Consider the following 14,598-nt stretch of genomic DNA (forward strand, 5'->3'; position numbering starts at 1 on the left):
AAACAAGGCATACTAGATAATGTCCAAACATAACTAGAAGGTTTTGATGTAACGTACGGAACTACTTCAAACATTAGGGTAGTGGGGAAGAACTACAATTATTATAGAAAAGGAGCAACATAAAAGGGAAAGACAATGGGTTAGGGTAAAAAAGCAGTTATTTTAAATTTTGCCCTTAAGAAGACAGTTGTTATCCAAAAGCATCTTGTTAGTTAGTTATTTAGCCCATCCTCCCAAAGGAGCCCAGAACGGGTTACAGGAGTACATTCATAGTATAGGTAGGACAAATTTTAGTGAGACAAACAGACTTTACAGCATAGACAAAGGGGTTTAGATTACAGCAATTACAGTATAGACATAACATGCAGACTTACAAATAAAGACTTCTTTAGCACTCTCCAGACCAGTAGAGGTTAACTTTACGAGTGGGTATATATCTAATCATGACCAGCAGGTGGAGACTGAAAACAAAACTTTGGGACAGTATATCCTAGCCCCTCCTCTCTATTTCCCTCAGTCTTCTTTCAGTCTCCAGCAGGTGTTGAGTGATCTGTACCCATCTCCCTTGGTAGGGCTGTTGGAATTTGTTTAGGGGTTTATTGTCCCTGTTTTTGGCCGGACGGAGCTTGGTCGGGCCCTGTTTGGGGGTCCGTCCGACCTCGGGGGTGTCAAACCCGGCGGGTCTCGAGCGGGGTCCCTCCCCCCACTTCCTCCACCTCCCCACATTTTTTTAGAGGAGCCTCAGCAGTAAGCCTTGCCCCCTAAGTCAAGCAAGGCATATTGCTTCGAGAGCCTGTGGAGTCTGTTCTGTAAAAAAAAAAAATCCTGAGGTAGTGCTGGTCTGAAGGGTTGTTTCCCTTTAAGAAAACTGTATTTTACTGTATTTTTTCATGTAACCGGCACTTTTTTATAGCTAGGTCACGTATGGAGCAATTGTGCCCTTCTCCGGGGGAGTAGGACACAATTGAGTCCAGCCGCGAGGCACTCGCGGCCGGCCTGAACTCGGCGGTTTGGGTCGGTGAGGTGGTGGAGCTCCGTCGGCAGCGGCTGCAGGCGCCCAGAGCTCCCCGCCGATGGTGCCTCGCGAGTCGGCTTGGAGCAGTGGGGAAGCCCGGTCTTCCACAACCGCCCACGGAGGGATTCCCCGAAGGTTCCCTCTCAGCTGATTTTTTGACAGCTGATGCCGACTTGCCTGTCTTAGCGGCTGAGACTGTTCAGTCTTCTCAGCGCTACAGGCCATGGAGGGAGCATTTTTGGCGGGAACTTCGCCATTTTCTTTGTCTGGCCCCTCCATTTTGTCTGCAACCTCAGGTGACCTTCCCCCTGTATGGCGAACACAGGGGCAGGTTTCAGCATGGACCCCTGCTGGGGCAGGGAGTCCCTGGGGACCCCCAGGGGTTTTTTGCCCCCAATTTATTTTCTTTCTTTGTGCGGACTTTTGGGGGTCCCACGTGCACCTGGGGGGTTTCGGGGGGGGGGGGTTTCCCTCCGCGCCCCCTATGGCTTTGCATCCCTCTTTTCGTTTGGCGTCCCCTCTTCCTCCTCCCTCATCCAAGCGCCCGCGGGGGGGCTTGGATTGCGAATTGGTGGGCGGTGGAGCGTGTTGGCCTGGTTGAGGACCTGGCTGCTTTGGCGGGCTTCCAGGATCCTCTAGAGGGGACGCCCGCTGGCAGCGGGGCGGCGGGTTTCCCGTCTTCCAGAGCAGATGCGTCCGTGGTGCGCTTTTTATTCAGAGGGATGAGTTTTTAGACCTGTGTAGCAGGTCTCCTTGGTGCTGCATTTTTGCAGTGGCGCCACCGGAGACCCCGCGTATGGGGGCCCCTCTGCTTCAGGGGGTCTGTCCTGTTTCCCGCTCTTTTCTTGTGCGTCAGGATTTGCGGGATTTTGTGTTGGCGCAGTGGCCTATGGGCGCAGTTTCGTTTGGTGTGCGCCTTGGCTCTTGGGTATCCCGTCCCGGAGGGAGATAGGGCTACCTTAATTTCGCCAATGGGGAACGCGGTGGTCTCGGCACTTCCTAAGCGGCATACCGTGCCTGTTATGGACGGTTCTGCTCTTAGGGTCTCGGAGGAGCGTGCGTTAGAGACACTTCTTAAGTATGATTTTGATGTCTCTGCCTTTGGGGTCCAGGCGGCTATTTGTGGGGAGCTAGTCGCTCGCGCCGTGTTTCGGTGGGCTGAGCGTGTCCTGGATCGGGAGTCTGATGACTGGTCTCTAGTGGATCAGGAGGTAGCGAAGATTGCGATGGCTGCCTCGTTCCTCTCAGATGCTCGTTATGACTTGGTGCGGATTTCGGCTAAGTATGGCATGGCCGCGCGGCGTATTTTGTGGCTGCGCGCTTGGGCGGCGGAGTCTGCGTCCAAAGCTAAGTTTACTAAAGTTCCCTTTAGGGGGTCTTTTTGTTTGGAGAGGAATTAGATGAGTTGATTCAGACTCTGACGGACTCGAAGGTGCCCCGTCTGCCTGAGGACCGTGCCCGCCCTGCGTTTCGGTGTGGGGCTGCCCGGGGGCATTTGCGGGAATTTCGCAAGTATCGCCCGGGGCGTGGGGCTGCTTCTTTCCCGGCTCAGGGTTTTTCCCGGGGTCGGTTCTTCCAGCGCATGCAGCCCTTTCGGGGGGCCCGTCGGGGGGCAGGGAATCCCTCCGCCGGTTCCCCCGCTTCCCGTCCTGCGCAATGACTCCTTGCCGGCGCCCCCTTTGGTTCCGGTGGGGGCCCGGCTGCGCAAATTTTTCCCCAAATGGGCCGAGATCACGTCCGATCAGTGGGTCCTTGAGGTGGTGCGGGACGGTTACGCTCTGGAGTTCACCCGCTTTCTGCCGGACCTTTTCCTCGCTTCTCCATGTCAGACTCCATGGAAGACGCAGGCTTTTCGTCAGACCCTTCAGCGTTTGCTAGATCTCGAGGCAGTGGGGCCGGTGCCCCCTACGGAGTGGGGCACCGGCAGGTACTCCATTTACTTTGTGGTGGCCATAAAGGAGGGGACCTTTCGGCCCATCCTAGATTTGAAAGGGGTCAACAGAGCTCTCAAGATTCCGTCTTTCCGCATGGAAACGCTGCGGTCGGTCATTCTGGCGGTTCAGCCGGGGGAGTTTCTCACGTCTCTCGATCTGACGGAGGCCTACTTGCAGGTTCCAATTCGGGCCTCTCATCAGCGCTTCCTTCGCTTTGCGATCTTGGGGCGGCACTTTCAGTTCTGTGCGCTTCCCTTTGGTCTGGCCACGGCTCCTCGGACGTTCACCAAGGTAATGGTGGTCGTCGCGGCAGCCTTGCGGTCGGTGGGCATCCTGGTTCACCCCTACCTGGACGACTGGTTGATTCGGGCAAAGTCGTTGCAGGAGAGCTCCCGGGTTACGGCTCGGGTGGTGGAGTTTCTCTGGTTGCTGGGCTGGGTGGTCAACCTTTCCAAGAGTCGGTTGGTCCCAGCTCAGCGTCTGGAGTGCCTTGGGGTTATGTTCGACACCTCCTTGGGGAAGGTCTTCCTTCCAGAGGCCCGGGTGAGCAAATTGCAATCTCAGATTCGCCTGCTTTTGGCGTCCCGGGGTCCTCGGGCGCGAGATTTCCTCCAAGTCCTGGGGTCAATGGCGGCGTCCCTGGACGTGGTGAGGTGGGCGCGGGCCCACATGTGTCCTCTTCAGTATGCTCTGCTCCGGAGGTGGTCTCCCCGGAGGCAAGATTTGGATGTTCCGGTTCCCCTGCGAGGCTTGGCGCGCTGCAGTCTGCGCTGGTGGCTCCGGACCCCTCACCTGGTTCAGGGGGTGGGTCTGGATCTCCCGCAGTGGACGGTGCTCCTTACGGATGCGAGTCTCCTCGGTTGGGGGGCTCAGTTTATGGGCCACTCAGCTCGGGGCACCTGGTCCGCGGAGGAGGCCTCCTGGTCGATCAACGTGTTGGAGACCAGAGCGGTCAGGCTGGCGCTGTTAGCTTTCCACTCCCTTTTGCTGGGCAAGTCGGTCAGAGTCCTGTCGGACAATGCCACGGCGGTGGCTTATGTCAATCGTCAGGGGGGCACCAAGAGCACTCCTGTGGCGCAGGAGGCGGCTCGGCTCATGGTTTGGGCGGAGTCCCATCTTCTGGACCTCTCGGCTTCTCATATAGCCGGGGTAGAAAATGTTCAGGCAGACTTCCTCAGTCGTCACTTCCTGGATCCAGGAGAGTGGTTTCTCGGCGCCGGAGCGTTTTCAGTTGATAGTGCAGGCTTGGGGGCAGCCCCTGATGGACCTGATGGCCACGAGTGGCAACGCCAAAGTGCCCCGCTTCTTCAGTCGGCGCAGGGACAGTCTGGCCGAGGGTCTGGATGCTCTGGTCCAGCCGTGGCCAATGGAGGGGCTCCTGTATGTGTTCCCTCCTTGGCCGCTGGTGGGCAGAGTACTTCTTCGCATTGTTCGCCATCCGGAGCTGGTGGTTCGGGTGGCTCCGGATTGGCCTCGGCGTCCGTGGTATGCGGATTTGGTGAGGCATCTGGTGGCGGATCCTCTTCCTCTGCCTCTCTTGGACGACCTTCTGACGCAGGGTCCCATTCCCATGTTCGACCCGTCTCCCTTCTGTCTTACGGCGTGGCTCTTGAAAGGGGTCGCCTGAGCAGGAAGGGTTATTCAGGCAAGGTAATTTCTACACTCTTGGGGTCCCGTAGGCTTTCTACCTCTCGGGCTTATGTGCGGGTTTGGCGTCTCTTTGAGGGATGGTGCCGGGCGCGGGGAGTGGTCTCTTTTCGCGCTTCCCTGCCTCACATTCTAGAATTCTTGCAGAATGGCCTGGATAGAGGCCTGGCTTGGTCTTCTCTCCGGGTGCATCTTGCGGCCCTGTCGGCTTTTCGAGGGTTGGTGTCAGGTCAGCGTTTGTCGGCCCTTCCTGATGTGATTCGGTTTTTGCGGGTGGCCAAGTTGCTTCGGCCTCCCATTCGGCCCTCGGTTTCCTCTTGGGATCTCAATCTGGTTCTCTCGGTTCTGGTGCGTCCGCCTTTTGAGCCTTTGGATGGCTGTTCTTTGAAGGACCTTACTTTGAATGCGGTCTTTTTGGTGGCCATTACGTCTGCTAGGCGTGTTTCTGAGCTGCAGGCGTTCTCTTGTAGGGCTCCCTTCTTGGAGTTTTCTAGGGAGCGGGTCGTCTTGCGGCCTGTTCCTTCCTTTCTGCCGACAGTAGTGTCTTCTTTTCATGTCAATCAATCGGTGGTCCTCCCGGTCTTGGGAAATCGGGAGGGCTCGTCTGAGCAACGACAGCTGCGCAAGTCGGTCGGGTTCTCCGCTCTTATGTGCAGCGGACTCGGGAATTCCGGAAATCCGATCATCTCTTTGTCCTTCTGGCGGGTCCTCGTCGGGGGGCTGGCGCTGCTAAGGCTATTATTGCGCGCTGGATCAAGGAGGCGATTGCTTCCGCATATCTTCTGAAACAGAAGCCTGTTCCGGAGTTTCTCAAGGCTCCTTCCACTCGGGGTCAGGCGGCTTCTTGGGCTGAGTCGTCGCTCGTGCCTCCAGTGGATATTTGTAAGGCTGCGGTTTGGTCCTCCTTGCATTCCTTTGTTCGACATTATCGGGTAGATGTTCAGGCGCGTCGGGACGCGGTGTTCGGTGAGCGTGTTCTGGTATCGGCCCTTCGGGGGTCCCGCCCGTAAGAGGGACTGCTTTGGTACGTCCCACTCGTAAAGTTAACCTCTACTGGTCTGGAGAGTGCTAAAGAAGGAGAAATTAGGTTCTTACCTGCTAATTTACTTTCTTTTAGCTTCTCCAGACCAGTAGAGGTCCCCACCCTGTCTGTTGTTGTTGTTGTTGGGGCTGTTGCGCGGGCAGTTTTTGGTTTTTGCTGCGGGTTCTAGTATTTTTCTAGGGCCGGGGAGAATTGAAGAACAGCGGCTGTGGCTCGGCTGGCTTAGCTGGCGAGCTGTGGGGACATTCTTCCTTCGGGAATTTCTCCTCTGCATTTTCCAACAGCATTTTGGGTATGTTATTTGTTACTCCTTTCGGAGTATTGTTTTTTCTCTCTGTTTTTTTCCAGTTCTTGGTTCTGCTTGGCTATTCGGCAGACTGAGGGAAATAGAGAGGAGGGGCTAGGATATACTGTCCCAAAGTTTTGTTTTCAGTCTCCACCTGCTGGTCATGATTAGATATATACCCACTCGTAAAGTTAACCTCTACTGGTCTGGAGAAGCTAAAAGAAAGTAAATTAGCAGGTAAGAACCTAATTTCTCCTTAGTGGACATAGGGTGGTTTAAATTGCAGCATTTTCAGTGTTGTCAGAGAATGTGGTAGTAATTCAGGTTATATTGTGGTGGCATGCGAGTTTTAGCGAGATTCCGTTTGGTATATTAGGTGGTGTCTTTGGGATTCCATCAGTCCGGGATATAGACGTGGGTTTTCAAGGAGCTTGGTTTGTAATGAGGAAGATTTTCACGGCTTTTCTGAAGTTCCAAAGATTATCTAGTGATCTAATGGATGGGAGGATATGTAATGAGAATATGAGCTTCTTCGGGCTGTCTCAGATGTGAGTGAGCGACCTGCTGGAAGGACCAGCCGTTTTCTGTTTGGGATCTCAGTGATCAGTTGGGGACATAATTTTGTAGTTTTGATGCTATGTAGTTTGGTGTCATTTTGTGGAAAGTCTTGAAAGCTAGCACTAAGGCTTTAAAAGCGCATCGTTTTTGGATAGGCAGCCAGTGCGTGGATGTTAGTGCAGTGTTTTTCAACCGCTGTTCCGCGGCACACTAGTGTGCCGCGAGATGTTGCCTGGTGTGCCGCAGGGCCGCCGGGCCCGGAGCTGACAGGGGGCCCGAGGCAGGGGCGCCAGTAGCTCGCCAAGGCAAAGTGAGTCGATCACCCAGGACTCACTTTGTCTTGGCGATCTAATCTATCGAGCCGATAAGTCTTCTTCTCCCCGACGTCAATTCTGCAGTCGGAGAGGAAGTTCGGGCCAGCCAATCGCTGCCTGGCTGGGCGGAACTTCCTCTCCGATTGCAGAATTGACGTCAGGGAGAGCATGCGTCGGCGTCAGCTTTGGGGCCTGTTATCCATTGGTGGGTCCTGTTCCCCGATGGCAGCGGCAGTGGCAGTGGCTTGGGGAACGGCAGGGAGAAAGAAAGAAAGGGGGCAGGCAGGGAAACAGAAGGAAAGAAGAGAAACAGAAAGAAAGAAAGAAAGAAAGGTCAGGGAGAGAGGAAGAAAAAGTTGGGGGAGGGAATGAGGTGTGGAGGAGAGAAAGCATACAGGCTGATAGAAGGTAAGAAAGATTGGATGCACAGTCAGAAGAAGAAAGTGCAACCAGAGACTCATGAAATCACCAGACAAGGTAGGAAATATGATTTTATTTTAAATTTAGCAAAGTGGAGGCAGTATTACCACAGTTTTCAAAGGAATTTGCCCAAATAACTTAATAGTTAACTGGGTAAATTCCCAGAGATGAAAACTTCCCTTCACTTACTATGCACAGTTCTGAATTTATATCTGCTGTCTATATTTTACAATATGGTCACCTTTTACTAAACCGCAAAAGTGGTTTTTAGCGCAGGGAGCCTATGAGCGTCAAGAGCAGCGCTGGGCATTCAGCGCAGCTCCCTGCGCTAAAAACTGCTATTGTGGTTTAATAAAAAGGATGGAGGGTATATTTGTCTATTTTTGTATGCTATAAAAACCAAATACAGAGAGAGACTGAGAGCTGTTGACGAAGAGCTACGTGTGTGTCTTTCTTCGATTCCAGCCAGAATATCAGCTTTGTGTTCAGCCAAACAGGCCCAGGTTTCGCACTGAATAAAGTATTTTATAATTTTTATAATTTTTATTTCGTAATAAAGTAATTATAAAATACTTTCTTTGTGTTTATTTGATTCCTATTCAAGAGAATTACTTTATATATAGTCAATATAGGCAGAGAGTTAAATTTTTTAACATTTTCTAATGGTGGTGTGCCTCGTGATTTTTTTCATGAAACAAGTGTGCCTTTGCCCAAAAAAGGTTGAAAAACACTGTGTTAGTGCAGGGGTGACATGGTCGCAGAAGCCCAAGTTTTTTAGAAGTCGGATTGCGGCGTTTTGCACACCTTGTAGATGGGAGAGTGTTTTTGCTGGTAAGCCTACTAGTAGAGTGTTGCAGTAATCTAAGCGGGATAGTACAAACGCGTATAGTAGCTGGGCGAAATCGTTTTCTGAAAAGTAAGCACGGATGCATTTTAATTGGCGAAGGTAATAGAAGGATGAAGATACTAAATTTGATACATGGTCTGAGAGCGACAGGTTTGAGTCGAGAATCACTCCTAGGCTGCGGACTTTGTGTTTGGCTGTAAGGGTGTCATTTCCCCAGGAAAGAGATGGGCGGGGGTATGCGCAGGAGTCTTTATGTATCCAGAGAAGTTGTGTTTTTGACGCGTTGAGCTGTAGTTTATTTGCAGTCATCCAGTTTTTTATTTCTGTTAGGCAGCAGTGCATTTTTTCCATTTGTACATCTCGGTGTTGACCTAGGGCAGGGGTAGGCAATTCCGGTCCTCGAGAGCTGGAGCCAGGTCAGGTTTTCAGGATATTCACAATAGATATGCATGAGATAGATTTGCATCTCAAGGAGGCAGTGCATGCAAATCCATCTCATACATATTAATTGTGGAGATCCTGAAAACCTGACCTGGCTCCGGCTCTCAAGGACTGGAATTGCCTACCCCTGACCTAGGGGAAGCTGTATGTCATCTGTGTACGAGTATATTTTGTTTTGATGCTTCTCTGCGATGTTGAGTACTGGTTTGACATATATGTTAAAGAGGAGTGGGGATAGTAGTGCACCCTGATGCACTCGGCAGTTGAGAGGTTTTGGCTCCGATAAGGAGGGTTCCAGTAGTACTTTCTGAGACATTTTGTATAGGAAGGAGGAGAACCATGCCAGTGTGACATCATGGATTCCGATAGAGTGTAGTCTGAATAGGAGGAGTGGGTGACCTCTTTGAAAAAAATACCCCGAATATAAATGATAATTAACATTTTCTCTGTGTACAGTGCGCTTTGTGTTTTTTTAATTTTGTGGTTGCCATTATGTATTAATAAGATTATATTGTGTGTACAGTGTTCCCCTGTGAGTTTGCGAATCGCAGACTCACTAATTCGCGGCGTGCTCCGACTGCCTCTTCCTGTAGTAAAGTCGGGCTATACCAATCAGGAGCTGCGTGTCAAAGCAGCTTCTGATTGGTGTAGCCCGACTTTACTTCAGGAAGAGGCGGTCAGAGCAGACTGCGAGGATTTTCTTTACCTGCCGGCGCTCCAGCTGCCCTCTCCTGCCTCCCCTGCCTTGCAAAATTTGTGGGGGTTCCTGGAACGGAACCCCCACAAATTTCAGGGGAGTACTGTATATGAAAAATGGATGAAAGAAATTGCAGTTCAATTAGTACTATTATTATGGGGGTGGGATCGGGTGGAGCTTGGGCAGGGGTACTCGGTTGGTATTTGTTAGGCTTAGGGGGTACTTGGCTTGCAGAAATTGAGAAACACTGTAGTAGACAGTAGAAGCTACTAAAGAGGTGTATATATTGTAGTTGTGATATTAATCATATTGGAACTAAAGAGCTGAGCAGAATCTTATCAAAGATCAAGAGCCTGCAAATCATGTTTCCTCTCATTATGTTGAGTAGCATACGTAGATGAAAGAAGTATACGTAGATGAAAATATTGTTGCCAGTTGAACCTAGCCCCACATATCACACTGGTTTGTCCTGAAATTTCTTTCCCTCCTGACCCCCATTGATGTTGAGGCTCATTTCCCATCCAAACCTCTGTGCAAGGAGGGGAGTAAATGGCTAAAGACAGGAAGGGAGCTTGGTCAGCTTATGCACTCTCTCCTAGATCACTTTATGGGAGCTAAAATGGGGCAGCCTTTGATTACATTTTTGTACTATCTGTGAAGGGCACAGATCTCAACCATAAGGCTTCTTGGCCCACCCAAGTTGGGACCTCCTACCTGACCATTAATTCATCACTTGTGAGCAGGAGCTCCAGTGGTATCATAGAAAATATGTAACCTAATCCTTCCTGACTCCTTTGGAGTTGATAATATTTTGTATGCAATTATAATAATAATAATAACTTTATTTTTGTATACCGCAATACCACAAACAGTTCAGAGCGGTTTACAATGTAAGAGAGACTGTACATACACAGTGAAGATACAATGCAAGGGAATGTAATTTGCAGTTGAGCGCAGTTTACAATGCAGAGGACTGTACATATTCAGCATGGGTGTTTATACAGCCTTCTTCCTCTACCATATACAGTATATTACAGAATCATTCACTTTAGTTGTAGGATAAAACTCCTAGGAGCTGATGGGTAAGAATTGTGGCTCAGTGTGATTTGCTTCTTCATCTGTCATCTCAGGCCTCCCTTTGTTGGAAGAGCTGTGGAACCAGTCTGAGGAATATGACTGTGATCCCTATTAGCACAGAACTCCCTGTGATCTAGGGTTAGTTGGAAAAGCTCTAGTATTGTGCAGCCATCTTGTAAGGCTTGCTAGCATCCCTCCTTGTGATACTGGATAAGTCATCTAACCCTCAATTGCTCCAGGTATAAAGTAGAGAATGACACGGTGAAAAAATTGGTCCCCGTCACCGCCCCGTCCCCGTCTCACCATCCTCTGCACCGCCCCTTCACCGCCATTCCCTTCACCGCCCCGTCACCGCCACTGCCACCCCATTCACCGCCCCGTCACCGCCACTGCAACCCCATTCACCGCCCCGTCACCGTCACCGCTGCATACATAAAAGCCTCAAACGGGTACGATTTTATATACTTTTCTTTATTTACGTATAAAGGAAACATTCTTTAAAACCTTAAAACTTAGTTAAATATTAGTTAATAACTATACAAAAACAAACACGACATGTACTTTTAATGCTTACAATGTTAGCCTACATGGTAAGTAGACGCGGCCGCTGTACCTAATCGTGGCAAAGATCTCCCTGCCGTGATTAGCATAGTGATCGCGGCTACGGCTGCAAGTCTCCCCTCCCCCCAGCGATCACGACAGGAGGGCACCCAACCCCTCCTGTATGCTTCTCCTCTGATCCTCCTTCCCTCAACCAAGCATCTCTCTCTCTCCCTCCATGAGTCCAACTTTTCACTCTCTGCGCTCTCCCCCTTCCCCAGTGTAACATTTCTCCTTCCCTCTTTTCTGTCCTCCCCATCCATCTTGCCCTCTCCATGAGTCCAACACTTTCTGCCTCCTGCACACTTTCTCTCTCTGTCCTTGCCTCTTCCCTCAGTGGTATCCCTCCTTCGCACCCCACAACCCAACATGCTCTCTCCCCATGTACCATCTCACCTTCCCCTCCAGTGTGTAGCACCTTTCCTTTCCCTCCTTTTCTGCCAGGTTCAGCAGTACCTCTTCTCCCTTCCTTTTACTTCCCCCTTGTCCAGCAGTACCCCTTCTCCCTTCCCTGTTCCCATTGTCCAGCAGTACCCCTTCCCTCCTGTCCAACAGTATCCTTTCTCCCTTCCTTATTCCCCTCCTCCCCTTGTCCAGCAGTACCTGGTGTACACTGGGCAGGAAGAGAAGCTCCGGCATCAGCGTCAGCTGACTAGCAACTTCCTGCAGCTGCATTTTTTGCTGGGACTCCTGTCTTCGTGTATCCGGCAGATATGCGAAGGCAGGTGTCCCATACGATGGGGGGTTGCTAGTCAGCTGACGCCGGAGATTCTCTTCTTTCCCAGTGTGCAAGATTGCGCCAGCGTCAGCTGATTTGCAACTGCCTGCTGCCGTCGCGTATGCCGGGACTTCTGCCTTCGCGTATCCGGCAGATACACGAAGGCAGGAGTCCCAGCATACGCGACGGCAGCAGGCAGTTGCTCAGATTTCGGGATCAGGTTGCCCAGTTGCAGTTGCCCAGATTGCGAGTTCGGGTACTAGACTGTGTATTCCTGTAGACCCCCCCCAACGGCCCTCCCGACAATCGCAGCAGAAGGGTACCCAACCCCTCCTGCCGGTCCTCCCAATGGCCTCCCCTAAGATCGCCGGCAGGAGGGTACCCAACCCCTCCTGCTGGACCCCCCCCCCAACGAACCCTCCCACCCCGGAACCCCCTTAGTCTTACTTTCCAAGTTGGACCGGACGGCTCCTCACACGTATGGCCAGCAGGCTTGCCTCCGTCCAAATGAGGCGGGCCCGCCCCTACCCTGCCCAACCCACAGGATCCTAGGGCCTGATTGGTCTAGGCACCTAAAGCCACTCCCGCTATAGGAGGGGCCTTAGGTGCTTGGGCCAATCAGGCCCTAGGATCCTGTGGGTTAGGCAGGGGAGGGGAGGGGCGGGCCCGCCTCATTTGGACGGAGGCAGGCCTGCTGGCCAGACAAGCGAGGAGCTGTCCGGTCCAACTTGGAAAATAAGACTAAGGGTGGTGTTTCGGGATGGCGGGGTTTGTTGGGGGAGGGTCCGGCAGGAGGGGTTGGGCACCCTCCTATTGGCGATATAGGGGGCCGTTGGGGGGGCCGGCAGGAGGGGTTGGGCACCCTCCTATCAGTGATCATAGGGGGGCTGTTGGGGAGCTGGCAGGAGGGGTTGGATATCCTCCTGCCGCGATCGTTGGGGAGGGCTGGTTCTGTCGGCATGAAGGGCTGAGCACCTTCCTGCCGGCGATCGTCGGGGGGGGGGGCGGGTTCTATTGGCAGGAAGGGTTGATCTGACAAATGCAAGTTGGATCGAGAGTAAATGCGGCAACGTGCGAGTTGGATCGAAAGTTGGAGGAGACAGACAACATGGCGGAGACATCTAACACCCGGTCACGAACACGGTGAAACACAGGTAAATAGCGGTTCCTAGAAGGGGGGACATTGGCCTACGGGGACAAATCTATTCACCGTTTTTGCGGGCGGTGAAAGGATTTGTCCCCGCGTCTGCGGCGATTTGCTAATGAGGTCACCATAACCCGCAGCCAAACCGCAGCCACGCAGCGGTTCGCTGCGGGGATCGCTCCCCGTGTCATTCTCTAGTATAAAGCTTAGACTGTAAGCCCACCAGGAACAAAAAAGTACCTGCATATGGTATATGTAAACTGCTTTGGTTGTACACAGAAGTCCATTATATCAAATCCATGACTCTTATGCTGTATGCACATGTATGTATGAATGACACCTGTAGTAAGTGGAAAAGATGATGGGGTTCCTCTTCAGATATTGTACACAAAAAGGAATTGTGTGGGACTACATTGGCAAGTATTTCTACCATTCAATATGGCTTCAGTACCATTGGTACTTGATTCATTCATACCAGTAAATTTATCATTCTTGAAGGCTGTAAGTGGATTTTGTATGCCAGGAGAAAAAGATTTACAGTCCCCCCCAATCCCCCAAAATCTCCAGTTTATGGCTTTAAATCCATACAATTACATACTAAATAAATAAAATGTACAGTGGCTAGCACATCCCATTGTTTTATCTTGTGCAGGAAAAAAAATCATTAAGAGTCTGCATGAAGTGGCTGGTTTACAGCAGAGCATTCTTGACGCTATCCTGTATTTTTCTGGAATCTAGGGCTGTAGTCGGAATTTAGATGGTCAGCATTCCTTGAAGCATTTCCAGGCGCTGCACTCGGAACCTCACTGCATTGTAATCAACCTAAGCACATGGATTATATGGTAAGATGCTGCACAGCTGGTCATCTCACTCTTATTTCAGGGTTTCTTTTATCTAAAAGGATGGTTCCATAGTAATAAAGCTGAAAGGGAATTGGAAATAGCTCTGAGGAAAGGAATGATTATAGTGGAGAGTGGTCTTAGCAACCCTCTAACTGCATCTTTCTTGACCTTCATGGACTAGTGGTAGAGTTGGCTCCATATCTTCCTTTAGTGTTGCCTGCTACTACTTCTGGTTTCTTTCCTCCCTCTGAAATGTTCTTTCTTTCTTCATGGAGAGCAATATAGCACCCTCTTCTTATCCTACTCTCTGCCTTTCTTTATTCCTCGGGATTGGTGGAACTTTGCCTGTCCCAAATTTCAACCCAGAACTCTTTTCTAAATAAATATTTTTCATTGCCCCCAAATTTATTCAGGTTGTACTATTGAGCTTTCTAATACAATGTGTCTAGTAGTCCTGAATGTTAGGGTTATGTCCCTGAACCTGCAAGTTGATTGCAGAAGATGTCGCACATCTTTCAACGCTGCCTTCTTCCCAGTGGGCTGGCCCATGCCCCTTCAGTTTTCCCTTCTGCAAGCAAGTTGAAAAGTTGTCTTTCTGCTCTGCTCTACGTGTTTATTATTTTTGAGTTTTGTTTTTAGGATACGAATTTCGAGGCTTGGTGCCCACTAACCTAGGACCTCTGCCCAGGAGAAGATGCAGACTCATTGTGCTGAAGTCTGCAACTAGCAGGATCAACCTTCAAGGATACCTGTCTAACCAGTCTGCTTTAATATTTGTGGAACTTGGGGTCCGTTCCCCTAGTAGCTTGCTTGCATGCCTGATTTATCAGGAGCTGTTAAGAACATAAGAATTGCCGCTGCTGGGTCAGACCAGCGGTCCATCATGCCCAGCTCACGGGCGGCCCCTAGGTCAAAGATCAGTGCCCTAACTGAGACTAGCCCTACCTGCGTACGTTCAAGTTTAACAGGAACTTGGCCATGTTTCTGGCCATTTAGGCTTAATTGGGAGCTGGCTA

General features: G+C 51.0%; 1 protein-coding gene across 22 annotated transcripts in view; it reads left to right on the top strand.

Annotated features, from left to right (window-relative positions):
* Positions 1 to 14,598, top strand: part of USP45 (ubiquitin specific peptidase 45) — a 314,718-nt gene that overhangs the window by 14,838 nt on the left and 285,282 nt on the right. For all 22 annotated transcript variants that reach the window (XR_004538802.1, XR_004538801.1, XR_004538800.1 and 19 more), the window contains one exon: positions 13,479 to 13,582. Coding sequence is in view for 13 of the 22 variants with exons in the window: in XM_033938032.1 (XP_033793923.1) it covers positions 13,479 to 13,582 (104 nt within the window). In the remaining 9 variants the exon portion in view is untranslated. The remainder of the gene's footprint in view (positions 1 to 13,478; positions 13,583 to 14,598) is intronic.

The sequence above is a fragment of the Geotrypetes seraphini genome, chromosome 3, assembly GCF_902459505.1.
Source record: "Geotrypetes seraphini chromosome 3, aGeoSer1.1, whole genome shotgun sequence".
Lineage (NCBI taxonomy): Eukaryota > Metazoa > Chordata > Amphibia > Gymnophiona > Dermophiidae > Geotrypetes > Geotrypetes seraphini.